The 18,988-nt window shown below is 37.6% G+C and overlaps 1 protein-coding gene across 2 annotated transcripts in view; it reads right to left on the reverse strand.

Annotated features, from left to right (window-relative positions):
- Nucleotides 1-1,754: 1,754 nt before the first annotated feature.
- LOC103137389 (mitogen-activated protein kinase kinase kinase kinase 3-like) overlaps nt 1,755-18,988 on the reverse strand; it is a 33,908-nt gene continuing 16,674 nt past the window's right edge. The window contains exons 2-18 of one of the 2 annotated variants that reach the window (XM_007551107.2): nt 17,625-17,682; nt 17,266-17,356; nt 17,075-17,139; nt 16,937-16,992; nt 15,706-15,753; nt 15,321-15,363; nt 15,120-15,192; nt 14,752-14,883; nt 13,807-13,869; nt 13,574-13,655; nt 12,468-12,584; nt 9,771-9,849; nt 9,616-9,674; nt 7,180-7,242; nt 4,337-4,389; nt 4,116-4,154; nt 1,755-1,849 (exon numbers count right to left, since the gene is read on the reverse strand). In XM_007551107.2, coding sequence (XP_007551169.1) covers nt 1,771-1,849; nt 4,116-4,154; nt 4,337-4,389; nt 7,180-7,242; nt 9,616-9,674; nt 9,771-9,849; nt 12,468-12,584; nt 13,574-13,655; nt 13,807-13,869; nt 14,752-14,883; nt 15,120-15,192; nt 15,321-15,363; nt 15,706-15,753; nt 16,937-16,992; nt 17,075-17,139; nt 17,266-17,356; nt 17,625-17,682 — 1,200 coding nt within the window. In that variant the 3' untranslated portion in view covers nt 1,755-1,770. The remainder of the gene's footprint in view (nt 1,850-4,115; nt 4,155-4,336; nt 4,390-7,179; nt 7,243-9,615; nt 9,675-9,770; nt 9,850-12,467; nt 12,585-13,573; nt 13,656-13,806; nt 13,870-14,751; nt 14,884-15,119; nt 15,193-15,320; nt 15,364-15,705; nt 15,754-16,936; nt 16,993-17,074; nt 17,140-17,265; nt 17,357-17,624; nt 17,683-18,988) is intronic. The other variant, XM_007551108.2, reaches the window with a different exon arrangement.

An 18,988-nucleotide genomic window follows, 5' to 3' on the forward strand; every position in this document is an offset into this window, starting at 1 on the left:
ACTTTAAAGCTACTACAGAAATTACAGTGACTTTGCAAAAAAAAACAAGTCATTCCCTTAAACTTACAGCCACAATCTTCAGTGAATTTTATTGGGATTGTAAGTTACAACAAATAAAAAAAAGGGGGGGAGGTGAAGCAGAACTGCAAAACAGAAGAAAATGGATATGTGGTTTTCAACAGTTAGCCGAAAAATGTGCATTTCTATTCAGTGGACCTTATTCAATACTTTGCAGAAAAACCTTTCAATTACACTTGCAGGTCTTTTGGGGTTTGTCTCTGCCAGCTTTTCACGTTCAACAGATTGTGAAAAATGGTATTTTCTCTCGCTATACTTAGATAAAACTGTCAACAGCTGACCTCTGCACACTGAACGTCTTGGTTCCTCTGAAAAATGCTTGTCCTTGTTTTTCTTTTAAAGAGAACAGCCATGTCTTGGTAGGTTTACAGTTGTGTTTTTGTCTTTACATTGTCAGATGATGGATTGAACACTGTTCTGTGCTTGGGTTATTGTTTTATACCCCAACACCAGTGGTAGGTACTGACTAAAATGTTAGCTGCGCTAACGCTAAATCGCTAATCACAAACATTAGTTCTGCTAATGCTTAAGCGCTACACCAACACAGTATTGAGTGGAAGTTAATGCTACACAGCTAATTTTAGCGACGTTGATACCCACCATGTAGCAATGACACAACATGAACTGTAGCAAATCTCCCTCAACAGAATCAAATTTCTCATTAACCACTTGTGTTTTGTGCTTCAGGAAGTGATTTTTTTTTTCTACTCATGGCTTCAGTTTTATAGTTGCAGAGTGTTGCTAACTCTGTTGCTAATTTTGCCTAATTGGCTACGGTAGGACGTCAGTCAGAATACCCACAATACATCAGTCAATTTTCCGGAGAAAAAAAACATAAGTGATTTGCTGAATCTCATCACGGGTGAACAACGCGAGAAGTATCCGTTTTTGGTATGCTGTTATACAATAATATCTTATCTTCAATTATATAATATACATAAAATCAAGTTTAAATGCTAAAGAGACAACAAAAAAATTAGCTCTTCTATTAACATTTGCTAAAGAGTGCCCTCCACTGGAAAATATGGTCTCTGCAACCTTCACCCTGACCTATTTGTTAGGTTACTTGGTCTTTATTGTGCTTTTCATTCAGTAATAATCTCTAACAAACTGCTCAGGTCCTCAAAGAGCAACTTTATACTGAGGTTTAGATACAAACAGGTGGAATTTGTTTACCATTTCATACTGGATTTTATTTTTTTGGACGTACCAAAAATTGTCTGAATACAGCTACATTCAGATTTTTATTTGTAAAAAAAGTTGAAAACCATATATCATACGCTTTCTATTTCACAATTATGCATTATCACACTGCTCTTTTACATAAGATCCAACTAAAACGCAATAAAGTTTGTGTTTCTTTTGATGAAATGTGGAAAACCCCGACGGTAAGAATGTCTGTTTTTAAAACAAACTTCTAATTCAGTGCATTTGTGGCCTTCACAGTAACTGTTAGTAGCTTTAAAACTTAACAACAGACAGCAGATGCAGTGTGAAAAACACACACACACACACACACAGGTGGCATGATGGTGGTTCGTGCTGCATGGAGACGCGTGGATGAAACTGTGGAGAAGACGAGAAGCCTTCCTCCTCGTTTCCCTCTCAAACTCATCTTTTGGCCTTCGCGAGGAGAAAAAGATGTGGAGAGAAGGAGAGAAAGGCTTCCAGTTTCTGAGACTGAGCGGGAACTTACTGAGTGTGAGTTTCATCATCATCTGCACCATCATCATCCTCATCCTCATCATCCCCTAAGTGTGCAACATGGCCCCTGGGAGAGGAGGGGAAGACAGGAAGGGGACGATCAGGGGGTGGGGGAAGAAGAGGGGGGGTAGATTTTGTTGCAGTGGGGGAGAGAAGTAATGGGGGCAAGATCAAGCAAATAGGGATGGGAGATGACGACAGGAGGAGGAGGAGGAAGGGAAGAGGGGGAGGGAGAGCTGAGTAAAGCTCGGTTCACACACTACGTCTAAGATCTAAACTCAGGGCAGATCTGAAAGGACTGAAGGATTCCAGTCCAGCAGAATAATACACAAGTCCCTCGTGTTTAACGGCAACCTTTCTCACTCTGCTGATCGAAACTTAACACTTCTCCACTAAATGCTTTCTGTGGCCTCATTGTTATCGCTGGAGATAACTTATCCCAAACAGACCCGGACAAATTCATTGGCACCCCAGGTAAAGATGTAAAAGAAAAAAAAAAAAGATATCTTAAAATAAATAAAACTTCTACAGCATGGAGCAGAATCTCACACTGAACAACTTCTGTGTTGATTTGGCAAAACATGATGGATCATTAATGACATCTTTTCTGTTTACCAGAAAATTTTATCCAGGCACATAGTGCCATTTCATAGCATAATCAAGTAGTTATGGTAACTTCATTTGTTTAAAAAAAATGCTTTAAATATCAAATATGAGAGAAGACATTTTACTCTGGGCTTTTCTCTCTTCAAAAATTCCTGCTATTTCTGAAACTCCGCCTTCAGGAAGGCGCCCCTCTAACAACCCTTTAGCAAAAATTTTTCCAGAGTTTCACTGAGAAGTAGCTAGTCTGAAGGAGCGGAGTGGTGGAGTCTGTGAGGCAGAAGCTCAGACACTAACCTGGAGCTTTGTGGCCTAAAAGCTTAAGCGTAGTGTTTATCTGACCAAACCCAGAGAATCAACTTAGAGTCTCAGAACTTTTTTTTTTATATTTACATTTGTTTTGGTAAGACAAAAAAAAACAACTTTTTGCCTGTGGCATCTTCCTCAAACAACTGGTTGCTAAGGTGATAGCATCTAATGGCCATTGAGACTATATTTATGGAAAAAAGTTCTGGAATGCTAGTCATAAAAGTACCTAGAAATTTTGTTAAAGTTGAAAAGGATGGTACAAATAAAAATATTACTATTACATTTAATGGTTGGCAAGGGGTATCATTAACAGTAATCTACTTAAAAACAGATTAACTTTATTTTTACCCACTCAACAGAAGCACCAAGATTTTATTTTCCTGTGAAAAGTTGCTGTAGCAGTAAAAGAATAAAATAACTCATATTTTAAACCCATCTTCTACCAGGGGTGCCAACAACTTTGTCCACATCTGAATGTTCTCAAACAGAAATCCTACTTTTGCTGTTCAACCAGAAGTATTTGTCACATCTTCTTTTTACTAAACCCTCCAACACCTGTACGCTTCTAACTGACCCGGAGCTACACTGTCAATAAATCTGGGAACAAAGTAACAGCTTAAAGCTTACAAAGTCATTTAAGCTTCAGTTAACATTTTGTTTGGATTTTTTTAATACAATCTTTGTTATAACCATCAATCATCAAAGTCGACAGTCCTGATATGTAACCAGTTATAGTGTCTGCATGAAGGACTTCTAGTCTTTCCTGCTTAAATATGCATGCAAGTGTGAATATTACTATCTAATAAGAGCAGTTCTACATAATACAACAAAGTGAGATCACTCATTTATTTGTCGAGCCTCAAACTAGAAAACTGCATTTTTAAAAATGGGAAGAAAAAAAAAAAAAAAAAAAAAGCTAATATTTCAAAGGGACTGTTTTCTCCAGCAGCTCACAAAATCTCTCAGAATATCAAAAAGCACATGGACAACAACAATTATCATTTAAGCGCATAAGAATTTCTCCAAGGACTTGTCAGTATGTTTTGGTAGAATTAAGTCGGTTGCATTTTTAAATGTGTGACTCATTGCATGTGTGTGTGTGTGTGTGTGTGTGTGCGTGCGCGTGTGTGAGCCATGCTCTCTGCAGGAAGCTCCTAAGAAATTCAGCATTTTCCAGTCGCAGCACAAAGCAAGCCGCAGAAGAAGAAAAAAAACAAACAAACAAGGGAAGCAGAACCTGGAACGTGAGAGCCGTGACAGCACTGAAGTCATTATTACGACGGCATTAGTGGCGTGTGATTGGCACCGTTAGTCCTGCCGTTAAATGATTCGCTGATGAGTGAATGCGGTAAAAATACACACTCGCAGTTCAACACGTCGGTCCAACCAGAAGTGAAAAAAAGAAAAAGGCTCGGACTCACCTCTGCTGAAGTTCCTCCTCGACAGACTTGAGAAGGCTTCTGTTTAAGATGCAGACAGAAGTAAGTGCCTTTTCACAAAATTGTTGTAAAATTAACGCTTCATCTGTATAGTCCACACCTCCTAATCTCGATAGTTTTGACTGGTCTATTGATTGAACACTAAAACATGTATAACAGAGGGAGAAAGGAGCAAAGCTGGAAATTTAAAATCATCTACTTACTTGTTTCCTCCCAGCAAACTTGGTGAATCGTGGCCGTACTCCAGCTGCAAGTCCTAAAAGAAAGAGAAAGCACGTTAGTATCGTAGTCCTGTGTATCATATGAAATTGTTTCTTCATGACAGCAATAGGACAAATTTTCCTGAATAACAAGGAACTAAATAAATACCACCTTGGAATTTTATATTTTATTGATCCAATCCACTAATCCTAAAGTTTCTACATTGTTTTCCCTCTAGCACTAATTATCTTATCAATATCCAATATATACAAAATTAACTGCATTAAAAAAAAGAAATATAAAATGTAATTTAAACTGTAAAGATCAAGTTTAATATGCAAAACATGGACAGCAGGAGTTTACAGAAAAGTGGGATTAATGCTTTCCATTGTTTTACAATCATTACTGGTAAAATATCTCAACTGTTTTGCGAATTTTTATTTATCTATTTAATTATTTCTACAAAAGAAAAAAAAAACCTACTATATCCTGGAAGCTTGAAAACTGAGTTTATGTAAATTTGGTATTCTGTGCTTGTACATTTCTATGCCACTTTCTGTATTTTTCAGTCAAGATTTTTTTAAATGATTACACTTATTGATATCTACAGCAAAGTGAATAAATGACTTACTACAGAAATAAATACAGTAACCAAAACTATCTGAATTGTTCAAATAATTTTGCCAGCGTCAAAACCAGCTATACTTTACACTTAAAGTTCTTAAAGTTGTGACTCTTTTGATTTGAAAAAAAGATCACTTAAAAAAATAATATGTTATATAATTTAACCATATTTGGTCACAAAACTTCTGTTTTCTAATAATCCCAATGTGGACAAATTGAGATCATTTAAAAGTGAAATATATTCCAGCCTTTTTGTTTATTATCTGAAGCTAAAGCTATTTTTTTTATTATTATTATTTTAACTTAAGACACCAAACAGGAACTGAGTAAAGGTTTGAACTGTTTCATAAAAATACTTATTTTTAATTTTATATGTTGACTTTATTTGAAAAAAGCTGTAGTCCAGATTCAGGACTAACTTAAAACTACTTTAAAGTGTTCTAGTGATGGTTAGGCTCACTAAGTTTTAGAAGTAAGACTCTCTGATACCAGAGAGTGAAAGTACTGATGGATCAGGAAGCTGGTATTAATTAGATTCAACATATTTACTTCTAAACTCTGTTTTAAATCACCTGCATCAGCTGCCTAGCATTTAGATTAACTTAGACCAATTTTAAAAAGCTGGGCTTAGGATCTGTTACATAAAGCCACAGACAGAGCATTGTTGTGTTGCATGAACATTTTACAAGACAAAGAGAATTAAGCATGCAACAGGAAAGAACACGTACTGAAAAAAAAAAAAAAAATCAGAGGTTCCGTGCTTGTAGTGAACTACAGCAGGTCAGAAGTTAGAAAACAAAATTCAGGTTAGAACAGAGAAGGTGAGAGTCTGTGAAGAAAAAGATCAGATATGCTGAAAAAAAAAAAAAAAAAAAAAGAACAGCAGCACAACACAGCAAACACTCAAGAGTTTCAGCACATGTACAGTATGAGACTGATGCAAGATCTTTTCACAGTCCCAGCTCTGCGTTTGACTCGGACCTCTAACCTTCCTCTGTACATTTGTATGTTTGCCACAGTGTGCATTTCATATACAGCATAACAAGAGAACAACAACAACAGTGATAATCATGTGACAGTAACACCTGAAGCACCAGTTAGTGAAGCGGAAAGTCGGAAAAGAGGTGAAGAGAGAGAAACACGGACGGACCAGAAGAGATGGACCAACATCGTGAGGATGGACGTCCAGAGCCTTGCAAACATCTTCATACTTATTGAACTTTCACAGAGTTTTTCAACCAACTACTTCAACGTATTTAATGTGTTTCAAGGGGACTTTTTTTTTGTGACAGATTAACGTAGAGAAGAAAAATTATCATCAAACTTTTTTTACAGGAAGATTTGGAGAAAGTGGCAGACGTTTTCGGCCCAACTTCACTATAATGACCCAAAATAAAACCCAGTAAAACCGTCTCTGTTGTTCTGAGAAGGCCTCAAATGTTTCTTACAGAACATTAGACAGCAAAGTGGCAATAGACTAAGGTTTACAGCAGTTATAATAACGAGATATAATGTCGGTAAATATCGGCTATCGCTTCTTTCATATTGGTGCATCTCTACTCTAAACCTATGACAACAAGGCTCTCCAAAGATACAGCTAAGAGGTCTGGCTTTTATGAGAAGGTGGCAAGATGACAGCCATTGTCAAAAAACAGCCTGAGAAACTTGTTTAGTTGGTTACAAGTCACATTCATGATTAAATAACCCCCAAATTGAACAGCCCGACCACATCATAAAAAACTGTGGTTGTAGCACACAACTGGGCATGCCCAGAAAAAACCCATTTGAGAAACTCGCTATTTGCAGAAGTCTGAAAATACTGCATTATTTTTTCTTCCTCTTCATAATTTTGTGTACCTTTGTGTCATTTATCAGAAGGGGAGAAAAAATCCCCATTGAAGTTTTTCGGCTGCAACATGAATGAATATGTGAAAAAGTTCAAGAGGAGAGACCAGTTTTGCAAGGCACTGTAAATATATTTGAAACATTGTGCAGCTAAAAGTGAACAAAAAAAGAGACAACAGTAGCTCAGAGAGCAAAAAATTGGAAACATAAGGACAAAGACTTTTTCTTTTCATAAGAGATTATGAAGAACAAGAGGGAACGTAAGGAAGATGTGGAAGCGGAGATAAGAGGTGTAAACTATGAGGAGGAAAAAAAAAGCCAGCTAGTATGTAGATAGACGGATGACGAATAATGGGAGAGACAGAGGGAGTACTACCAGATTAGATCTCGCGGTATAGTAGAGCTCCTCAACACAGTCCAGATAGGGCTCAGAATCACACTGGTCAGCAAGACAGAGCGAGAGAGACCTCAGTTAATACATTAACCTGGACTTATATAGATAACAGAGAGGAAACGAGGCACAGGGGTGAGAAGGAGGATGAATGAGTGAAAAGATTAAGTCTAAAAACCAGAGCTAAAAAGACAGAGGAGGAATAGGTGGGGTAATTAAAGTCAACAGAGGAGAAGGGAAAAAAATAACAGAGGAGGATGTTATTGAATAACCAGAAAACCCAAAAGGAAAGAATCAATAACATTCAATCAAGGAACAAAATCTTATATCTATTAAAAAAGAAAAGAATGTAAACATATCTGTTTATAAATCAAAAAGGATAAAAAGCAACTGGCTATAATCAGCTATAAATCAATCTTATACATTTTCTTTATCAAAACTACTAAGAGCTCAAAAAAGAAAAAGCAGGAATGGGTCATGATTCTAGCTGATGTAGCATAAGTTCTACTATGACTGATGTTTGACTGTGTTGTGTTAAAATGGGACTGAACTGGATGCATGTTTGTGAACCAGTTGGATTCTCTGTAGTTAGACATGAATGAAGCATGTTTGTTTTACCTGGAGCATTTAAATGGCGGTCATTATGAACCGGTGCTATGTAAAAATTGCGTCAGCGTTTCATAGAGCAGTCAATTTGGTCAATAAAGAGAAGTTATCAATTGTTAGAATAATGTGGTAATGGTGAAGCATCGACTCCATTGTGAAACTGGTCGGCTGAGCGAATGGACATCAGAAAGGTGAAAGTTTGTGATGAAGAAGAAAAAGCTGAAAACAAAATATGTTACAAGTTTCAAAAATAGATTTGAAACTGAAAAGAAAATGAATAAATCTGAGTGAAAGTGGCTTTAGGGACAAAGTGCTACTATTTAAATAAACTGTATGGGTGAAGCTGCACAGAGGAAAGAGAAAGGCAGGGGGCTGACTTAATTGTAATTGGATTTTATCTCAGCCAACTAGAACAGAGATGACAGAGGGAAAGGTAGATGTGAAAGGTGAAAATGTGGAAGTAAAGCGTCTTGTGTCCGGAAGCTGCCCCATCCCATTTGTTTTCCAAAAGCAAAATTCAAAAGCACCAACCATTTCAGGGAGTCTAACAGTAGAGAGAGACAGCAGGTGTGTTTCATGTTCCTCCTCAAAACTGTCAAACCCAAATGTGTGGTTTAATCCAGAAATGTGTTTTACCGCCAGAGAAATGCACCGTTCAATTTCACTACAGGACAGACTTTGTTGTTTTTTAGCTTCAATGCAGCAATTAAAGTAGTGAACAGTCACATTTAAGGCTACCAATGGGCCATATCCTGGTTTTCCGTCTTATAAATGAAACACTCTTTAGGTGTGACATTAAATCTAAATCAGAATTGTGGGTTTCACACAAAATACAACAAAGCAACAATCTCAGACTATTAGCTTCTGTGTGCTACTGTTTCAAAATCCCTTGGATGAAGAAAATCACATCGACTCCAAACTAACATGAGTAAACTTTGGGTGGTTAAACCTCCTGCTAATGTGCAAAACACTTTTCACCCAGGTAACTAACTAAGCTTGCTTACAAATGAAGTAAACTGACTGAGTACTCATATTTACTAACTAAGCTAACTTGGTTACCTTCCTACTTACTAACATTCCCTGCCATCTAACCTTACTAGTCAATGATGTAGGGTTGACAGGTAATACTTACTAATTTACTTGAAAACTTAAGTTACCAACATTACATACCACTAAAGCTTATTTACTAACCATATTTGCTGATTAAGTAAACTTACTTATCAAACTTGACTTAATTCAATTTGTTTATATTGTGAAAATTCACAACAAATGTCATCTCAAGGCAAAAACATCTGTTCAATTCAAAGTTTACTCATTTGCTTATGAGCTTTACCAACTTGTTTTAGCTACATACCTACTAACTAATCCTACAACCCTTAAATTGCTTACTCTCTTTACATTTATACACTACTTAGCCCACTAACTTTGCATTCACATTCACTGTAATTGCGCACTAACCAAACTAACTATTCAAACTTTCAAACATTAGTAACTACCTTTGCTATTATCCGCTTTTCCTAAACTAACTTACCAACTGATATCGTTTACTTGCTTGTCAACCAACTCTGCTTACTAATCTTATTAAAGAACCAACTGACCTTACATGAACCAAATCAAAAGAATTTCAAGCGGGAAAGATCAGAGACAGAGAGCAACATATTTTATAAAAACCACCAAGCTCATGTACGGTTCCCTGTGGAGTGACAGAAACGAGTGCTTCGTATTACGAGGTTAGAAACAACAATGCAGGTGCAATTCAAACCACACAGTCTCATTCACATGCATACACATATAAGGCCACGCCTCATTACTCACCGGCTCGTGATGAGGTTCTGTCTCCTTTCTCAGAAGAGGATCAAACTTCACTTGTCCGACTGCGAAGGGACAATGGGGAAAGACGGGGAACATGAGTTTGGCAGACGGACGTGAAATGAGAGCAAGAAAAGTGAAGACAGCGCGCTCTGACTTACAGTTTATCTCGGACAGAGTCTTTCCTTCCCTCGTGCTCCTGCTGGTGGAGCGGATCCGATGAGGAACCGAGACCGGAGACTAAAAGTGAAGAGCAGAGCAGTTCAAATGTAAGATATGATGTTTACGTTGCACTTAAGACTACCGCTGATTTTAAAAAGAAAAAAGCCTCATCGTTCTGCCATTTCCTGTGGCGCAGCATTCAAAGACACAGCAAAAACAACTAGCCACTGCTTTTGGCCGGAGACCAAAAACGTAGCAACTGAGTCACTGAAAAACAAATCTTTCTGCACTGGCAGCATCAAAACCTTTAGTCTTAAAAACCCAAGAAATTTAAGTTTTAGTTTAGATTTTTTTTTTTTTTACAATTCCACAGACAAACATGTCAATAATTTAAGGCTTATTTCTCCTCCCAACCTCCAAGAATTGAAATAAAAACACAAATGTTACTTAATTTGACATCATATCTTAAGCGTTTAATCTCAGGAAGTAGATATGTTTTTTTTCCACAGGAAACCCTAAACACACCACAAACTCATGCCATGCCTGATCAAGAACTGGAGATCTCAATCCAAAAATGAAAACAACTATAGTCATCAAGTAGATTCGTCAATATTAAATCCATTCTCATGACAGTCCCGTGAGAGTGGTTAGAAACTTCTACAGGAAATGTGAGTTGAAGATGGCTTCCCAACCTAAAATATCATTTTTATCTGCATCCTTTAAGATCCGGGTGAAGATGGGGATCCATAAACTTTATCACACAAACTTCTTTAAATTTTTCATACTTTGTCAAATTACAGTCTCCCATAGTCTTTTAGTGGGATTTTATGATAAAGCAACAGAAAATAGTGTGTAATTGATAAGTGGAAAGAAAAATAATAGTTTTTTTTATGGTAATACATCTGGAAACATGGAGAGAATTTGTATTCAGCCCCCCTTTACTCTGAAACGCAAATAAAATCAGGTGCAACCAAAAATCACCTGACTTACACATAGAATTAAGGTGTGTGCTACAATTTCTATACAGAATTTTAATTTTGTTCTGTTCGTGTTAAATACTGTTCACCTGACACTGACTATAACAGCCACACAGTACAATGTGGTGATGGCAGCAACATGCTTTGGAGATACTTTTGTCCCCCAACAAGGACAGGGAAACGCTAAACATCCATTGTAGCAAATGCTACACCTGATTGGCTTAAATCAAAGCATAATCATGTGTTAGGATGGCCAAGTCAAAGTCCAGACCTAAACCCACCTGAGAATCTGTGGCAAGATTTGAAAATTGAGATTCACACACAATGTGCAAATCTGGTAGAGATGTACATCTAAATACACTATTTCTACAAAATATGACAGATAGAGGTTGAATACAAATTCAAAGGACTCTTTAATGATCTTTATGTCTTAAAAGATGTTTTTAAAAGACTTTGTTTTCCTTTCCACTTCCCAATAGCACACTGCACTTATCTTTAGATCGTCGCATAAAATCCCAATAAAATATACTGAGCTTCGTGATCGTCACAACAAAATGAGAAAAACGATTTGAGAGTTTTGGCTTTGCAAAGGATAAAACCTTGCAAATGTTTTTTTTTTGTTTTTTTCTGTATTTTGCATAGATTTCTGTCAAAGGCTGGAGTTGTACGTTTAAGACAAGTGAACGATTCTTCTAATTGTGTCTATAAGAAATCAGTTTAGAGAACTAGAACATGTGAAGCTTTGGAAGCTCTCTTCATCAACCACATCTTCATCCCAGCTGCTGCTATCACAGACCTGGGATGAGTTACAGATGTTTGCTTAGCGATGTTACACATTTAAGATCCCTAAAAGAGCTGCCAGAAAAATCTCACTGATGTGGCCATGGTTAGTCGATAATAAACGAGTTTCTTTCCAGAAAAACTAAAACATTTTGACCCCAGAATCATGTATGGCTTTAAGAAATTCATCAACTCAAACCATAAGGAAATAAAATGTTAAAAGGACTAACATACTGACCAGAAAAGGTAGTTAACAATCAGCCGACACTCAAATCAGCACAAAAAAAACATGAACGCTTAGAGTAATTATGCAGCTGCATGGGTAAATCCATGAATGCGTCACATGCCAGAGCCGAACTCCATGACAACACCAGGATTCAGAGGACAGAATGGAAACTCTCAACTGTGTTCAGTCGCTGCTGCAGTTCGAATTCAGAAGCATTTTCCAAGAACAGACAGCTTGTGTTAGAAAGACATCACTGCAGTCGACACAAGTACCTTCCTGCGGGCCGCAAAGCGGGGTGCGCGTCGAGCACCGGGGCTTATGGGGAGGAAATGACCTCTGTATTTAAACTAAGTGGGAGGAAGGAGGCGGGGAAAACAGGAGAAAAATGGAGGAGAGAGGAAAAGTGAGGTAAAAGACGGAGGAAAGAGAAGAGTGCCAAAGAGCGAAAGAATAGAGAAACAGGGGAGGAGAAGAAAAAAGCAAAGAATGAGTCACATAAACAAGGGCGAAAAAAAAAAAGAGCATAAGGAAAGAGGAAATGACGGCTGGGGATCAGTGAATAGCCAGCTGAGGAGACATGAGGACATATTTTAAGAAAGGGAGGAAAGAAGCAAAATCCAGCAAATCACAATCACTTCTTTACTGATCTGCTTCTTATACTTGGCAGCACTTTAGTTTTCAAGCAGACGGAATCTCAGAAGGTGAAAGGTTACCTCGGGCTCAGGCTCGTCGTCATCGAAGTCGTTGTACGTGCTGTGGTCGGGGTTGTTGGACTTGTCCAGCAGCTCGATCGCAAGCGTCCTGCTGAGAGGCTGGGAGACGAACGGGTGCTGGAGGAGAGACAGAAGACGGAGGTCAGCTGAGGGTGTTTGCACACCCGATAGTCCAGTAGATTCAGTTCAACTGGGGGGGAAAAAAGCTGCAACATTTCTTGTACTTTCAGCTGCGGTTGGCTTTCACACTGCAATGTATCAAACTATCCAAACCCTCTGAAAAACCTGTTCCACCTCCTCGCCTGTGGTGGCGCTGAAACAAAACAAACACCTCCAAACTTACAGGGCTGATGTGAATGCGCCCGCAGGGAGTTCTGGGTAAATACACCCAAAACAAATGTGTGTGTTTAGAGCTAGTGGGAGAAATGGCTAGTGGTCTAGCGAAATCCTACAACCTCAAGTCTGACAAAACTCCATTTTTGTTTATATTTTGCGAAGAAGGAAGTTTCTCTAATCTTGTCTGGTTTTCTTGTCGTGTCCTTCAGTGGTTCTTGGTGCAGCGCCCCCTCAGGCTAAGGAGGGGGTGAACAGGTTTAAAAAGGGTTTTGGATGGTTTGACACATTGCAGTGTGAAAGTGAACCGCACCACCTGAAAATGTAATGACTGTTGCAAATTTTGGTTCCCAATCGAACCGAGTCAACCGGACTATCAGGTGTGAAAACAGCCCAAAACGTTCTTACGCCTTTCACGGAATCAAATTCAAGCACCTTAAGCATTTCCAAGGGGAGTTTCTAAGATTATAACACACGTAAAGTATAGTATAACAGTAATTTAATAGGTTCATAAAGCAACCAGTAAATGCAGTGTTGTTTTTTCAGGCATTGTGATCTATAGGATATATTTATAGGGTATATTTCAATTTTAAAATGTTAAAATTTTAATTTAGGTTAAATTTTATTTTAACCTAAAATACATCAAAACTTGATTTCATGACATTTAGACGGGACGAGGATTCTCCTACATCTGCAACTGATATAAAAACTTACAAACTGCATTCCAGGTTATTTCCTTTAAAGAAGTAAAACTGTCTTGTTTCATTTCTCACCTGCAGCAGTTTCTCTGCCGTAGGCCTCTTCTTTGGGTTCTTGGTAAGAGCTAGTTTCACAAAATGATGGAAGTTATTCGTCCTGTTTGTCAAGGCCAGAGAAGAAGACAAACGAGAACAGAAGAAAGAGTTAAACTTTTGACCCCTCAAATAACTCATGCCATGGCTCTGATGAAAACGCCAACAGCTTCTTTGATAAACATGAAAATGATAAAGAAGTCAGTGACTCTCACCACTTGAGTTTATCTTTCAACTTCGGAGGCTGGAAGTTACTCTTTGTCATCAAGAACAGAGCCCTGGATGGGACGAAGAGGGAAACAAGTGATAGTGGTGGAACTATGCACAGTAGTTGTCTTGAATTGTACCAAATTTTTTTTTTGTTAAATCATAGAAAAAAGGGGGGAAAAAACACTTTCTTAAAACAGATATAAAGTAATATTCCAATCTTGACCAGATCTTAAGTTTTGATCAGAGTGTTTTAATTTGAAAATAAGAGTGAGGGTCTGTTCGCGGTCCGCTATAATCAAACTGTAGTTTCGGTCGTGTTCCTTTGCAGAGGTGTGAATGAGCAATCGAACTCTGATGTGGGCCAAAAAGAAGTGAACTCTGGTCCGCCAAAAACCTCGGGCTCAGCTCAGCTGACGTGAACTCTGCCGCGGTTCGAATGCATACGTGAACGCCAAGCAGACCAGAGACCATTTCAGAAGCAGAAAGTGGACCGAGACGCAGTGGATTCTGGGTAAATGCAAGCAAAACTAACGTGAGAGTCTAATGTCAGAGGGACAAATGACTCGCGGTCTTTTACCAAAGACAGCCACTAAAATCTGACGCTGCTCCATCTTTGTTTTCTTTGAAGGCTTTCATTTTGTTTCCTTCAGAAGATTTTGGTGCAGCGCCCAAGAGAACAAGTTTTCCAATTAGTTGGAATCGTTTGACAGAGTGCAGCAGCTGAAAAGCTAACAAATATTACAATTTTGGTCCCTCGTCACACTGAGTCGATGTGTGAAATCACCCTTCAAGAACAATCTAAACATTACATAATATTCTAATCATCCAAACATCCACCGCTCTTTTTTTTTTTTAGTTCAGTATCTTCTAATATTGTTTCACACAGAACTAGAACACACAGCCATCACTTCAGCAGAGTGTCAATAATAAACTTGCACACACAGCTTTACCTCATCGGGTGCAGGTCAAACATGGGCGGCTGTAGTTCTGCCAGCTCTATTGCAGTAATGCCCACTGCCCAGATGTCACACAGCTGATTGTAGCCCCCCTTCCTCTCCACTGCTGCCACCTCTGGAGCCATCCTAGATTAAGAGAGAAACCCATGGTGGAAGATGAAAGGATACAGACGTAGAAGCTAAATATAATTCCCCATTTTTTTTCTTCTTATAATCAAAAATGTGCATATTTTTCCCCAAATCCCTTGTTTAACTCTTCAATGAAAACGTAACAAGTCATGACTCCAACATAGCAGCAGGGAGAGGCTGCTTCACTGTCTAACTTAACTCTATCTGCACTGATACCCGCATACCAAACTCACCAGTAAGGCGTTCCAATGAATGACTTTCTCTTGGCAAGAGTGGCTGTGATCTGGGCCGACACGCCAAAATCAGCTAAAAAGAAGACGAAGAAGAAAAAAAAAAAGGGGGCATAAGAAAAATAAACCAAAGAAAACCCTTGTCGGTAAATGGAGTTGATCTCATTCTATCTTTAAAAACAGAAGATAAGAGTCGGATCTCACCAAGTTTAACGTAGCCGTTGTCTGTCAAGAGGATGTTGGCTCCCTATAAAAGACCAAAGATACCACAAAGTAGCAAGAAAAACTTTCTGCTCATTTTCACAAAAAAATACTGACAATACATAAAAATGTACCCATGAGTTTCAAATAAATATTTGAATTAACTATGATGCTTTTATAAACTCTACAATAATAACAACAATAATAAAATGGACTTTATCTTAACCTGAGATGAAATTAGCCATTAAATGTTTTATTGACAACTATAAAGCTCTATTAAAAAATAATTCACACAACATTGTAAAGATTAAAACAGGTAAACTACAAAGGCAGTATCTAATTAAATGTCGGTTAAGAGAACATGGAGCAGACTTTAGTTCAGGCTCACCTTAATATCTCTGTGCATTTTGCCTTTGCTGTGTAGGTAGTATAAACCCTGTGAAAGGAATGACGAGGTTACTGATGTCAAACCGAGACCAAAATAAGATGATAGAAATAAGGCAGCTGATTAATTTCAGTTTTAGAACAACAACATTTGATGTATCTATATGAAGTTTCTTAATATCAACATGTTATACTTTCTGTTTTTCAGAAAGAGTAAGATTTTTATTCTAAAAATAAAAAATGCCAGTAATGTCCAAAGTGCGTTCTGTGCGCTATGAGCCCAGCTGGTCGGTGCAGAACGACCCTTTTTTAAAAGTTTCGCCACCCAAAGAATGTCTTTAAATGGAAAATGTAACTTACAACACAAAGCATTACTCTTTTATCACATGCTCTTTGTTTTCTGTTTATTTTCATAGAAACAGGACCACAAACACAGCGACTTTGTTCAAAAGCAGCCATGTGTTAAGTCCAGCTAAAGAAAACAATTTAATATCAAGAAAATAGCAAACAATCCCAAAATATTGGAATTTTTAAGCAAATTTTTCATAAGGTAAACATGCAAGACATTTTTAATGCTTTGGAAGGACAATGATTTACTTATTTTTTCTACAAAAAATGAAACACTCCATTTAGTTTATTGTTGAGTAGATTAAATTAAAAATATTCTTAACAAGCTAATTTGGTAAAAATAAACAAAAAACACAAAGCGTTCTACTTTTTGACCCACGTGGCAAACAGTTCAGAAACCACTGCCTAAAACCTTAACACTAGCTTTGGTCATTTATGCTTTTGTTCCATAACGCACAGTTCAAGTATCAACATTACTTGAACTCATCAATGTGCACAAAACAGAGGCTGTTGCTATGGGCGACCTGTTGGTTCTGGTAGAAAATAAGGAAGGAAAAGGGACAAAACCCCTCAGGTTTATAGGGTTTTATTTTGCATCAACTCTAATTATAACTGAATTCTAATTTGCAAAAGTTCCTATACTTTTTTAAGTTATTTTTAAATATATGACTTTTAAATGCAAACTTACTTTGATTTGTGGGGTTAATAATATTATGTCCAATTTGTGAAAATTACTGCATTAACATAAATCATGTTTCCATCAATGTTTTTTTTGTTTTGTTTTGAAATATCGCATTAGTAAAGATTTATTGGAAATGGAAAAATTCGGGGGAAAAAAAAAATACAGCGATGCTGAACGTCTATAATGTGTAGAGTGTAAACATTACCTGCAGGGTTTCCCGCGACATGTAGGCTATCTGCGACTCTGACAGAGGCCCGGTTACTGAGAGGAAGAAGAGAAAAAGCAGTTGCAGAAAAAAAATGATAAACATACAAAAAAAATAAGACCTGGGTATAGATCTTACCATGATATATATCCTGCAGAGAACCACCTCCACAATACTCCATGCTGATCCATAATTTATCCCTTCTAAACAAACAAAAACAACAAAAGACATACCATATAACTCACTCTATATGTCTAACAATCAGATTATAACCAAAACATGCACCTTATTAACAGCTGTCACCAACTACTACACATTCACACTCTTACCGGAGATAGCTGCCAAAATAGGCAACAATGTTAGAGTGTTTACAATCCTTCATCATTAAGATCTCCTGCTGGACGACAGCAAAGTCCTCCCCTGCAGTCAACACAGGCATCATTGCAGCGATAATTAACTGCCATGGTAACACTACTGCTACTAACACAACTAATTAATGAAAGAGGAGATGGAAACAGAGAGAAGGGAAAGTGGGGAACATCAAAGAAAATAAATATGGGGGACAAAAAAAAAAAAAAAGAAAGAACTGAGGATCGCTCTTCTTGGAACAAGAAGTTGATAAAGAAACGGAGCATCCAATATAGGGACAAAAAAGGGAATAAACCAAGGCAAACATGAGGCAACTCACCCGGTTCCAGTTTGATGACTTTGATAGCAGCCAGCTCCCCTGTGTTTACGTTACGAGCCTAAAAGAATGAAAAGAGGAGAGGCTGATTAGTGGTTTAAAGCGTAGGGGGAAAACTTCACAGCAATGACTGTGGAATGTCAAGGTAGAGACAGAGCTGAGAATGGTCGGCATATATTCCTTTGCTTCAAAACACCAAACGTGAGGTTTGTTTTTTTTTAACCAGTTTCAAATATATTGTCACTGAAACTCGCTAGTGCACTGAATCCTGACGATGACCAACAGGAGGGAAACTCAGAAATCTGATTTTCTGACCCTACCAACATAGGTTTAAAAATATCACAATATAGTTTGGATTTATTGCAATCCACAATAGAAAAAATACATCCCAATAATTAAAACTCTGTAATGCACATAATGTCATCATCATTCAGCAATGTCTGGCAACGTATTGTGGAAAAAAAAGAAGTACATAAGACTGACCTACTTATCTTCAAAAGGCAATAACTCATGATAACTACACAACCCTTAGCCAGTTATCAGAGCACACAGATGCTGAGCTGTGACAAGACCCTTAAATTACCTACCAAATAGTTCACACAGCATAATGGTGCACATATGAGACAATCACCAAAACATCAGACGAAGGTTCAGGGACCGGTCAAAAATTAGCACAGCTACAAATTAAAAGCTAAATAAATATTAAGGTAAAATGGGTCTGGCTGCATCTTAAAAAAAAAAAAAAAAAAAAAGGCAGCATAGACTAGAGAAGACTAAAAGTTTCTCTACACAGATGTACAAATTAATTGCACTCATTAAAACCAAATTATTTACTCTTAAATAATAAAGTTTGTCATCCTGTCAAATTATCAGGTCCTGCAAACCAGATAACTACAACAATAACACTCTGTTTTGCTCTTTCATACACACTGTGTAACATCACCTCTGGACCTAATATAAACGGTTAATGACCGATAATGGCAGGAGGGGGTGAAAAAATATTTTGAATACAAATATTATTGCATCTTATATTACAGTTGTTAAAGAGTGATTTTGCTGGGAAGTAATCCATCACGTACTGCGCCGCAACTCCTATGGAAGACATAAAGCTTCACACTGTAAACGGTCAGTTTTACTACAGCTGTTATTTTCTGTATTTATTTCCTGAATGGTGCAGTTCCTCCTCCTGATATATATATTGTCAGGATGTTTGCAGAATTACCAAGAATATTTAGGATTCACCAACATGTGTTTCGAGCCAAGGGCAATAAAGTTCCCACATAACTCATTCATATCCTATTACAGCACACTCAGATTGCCTGTGGGAGTGTGTGTGTGTGTGTGTGTGTGTGTGTGTGTGTGTGTGT

This window comes from Poecilia formosa, unplaced genomic scaffold (genome assembly GCF_000485575.1).
Source record: "Poecilia formosa unplaced genomic scaffold, Poecilia_formosa-5.1.2 Scaffold40, whole genome shotgun sequence".
Taxonomy (NCBI): Eukaryota; Metazoa; Chordata; class Actinopteri; order Cyprinodontiformes; family Poeciliidae; genus Poecilia; species Poecilia formosa.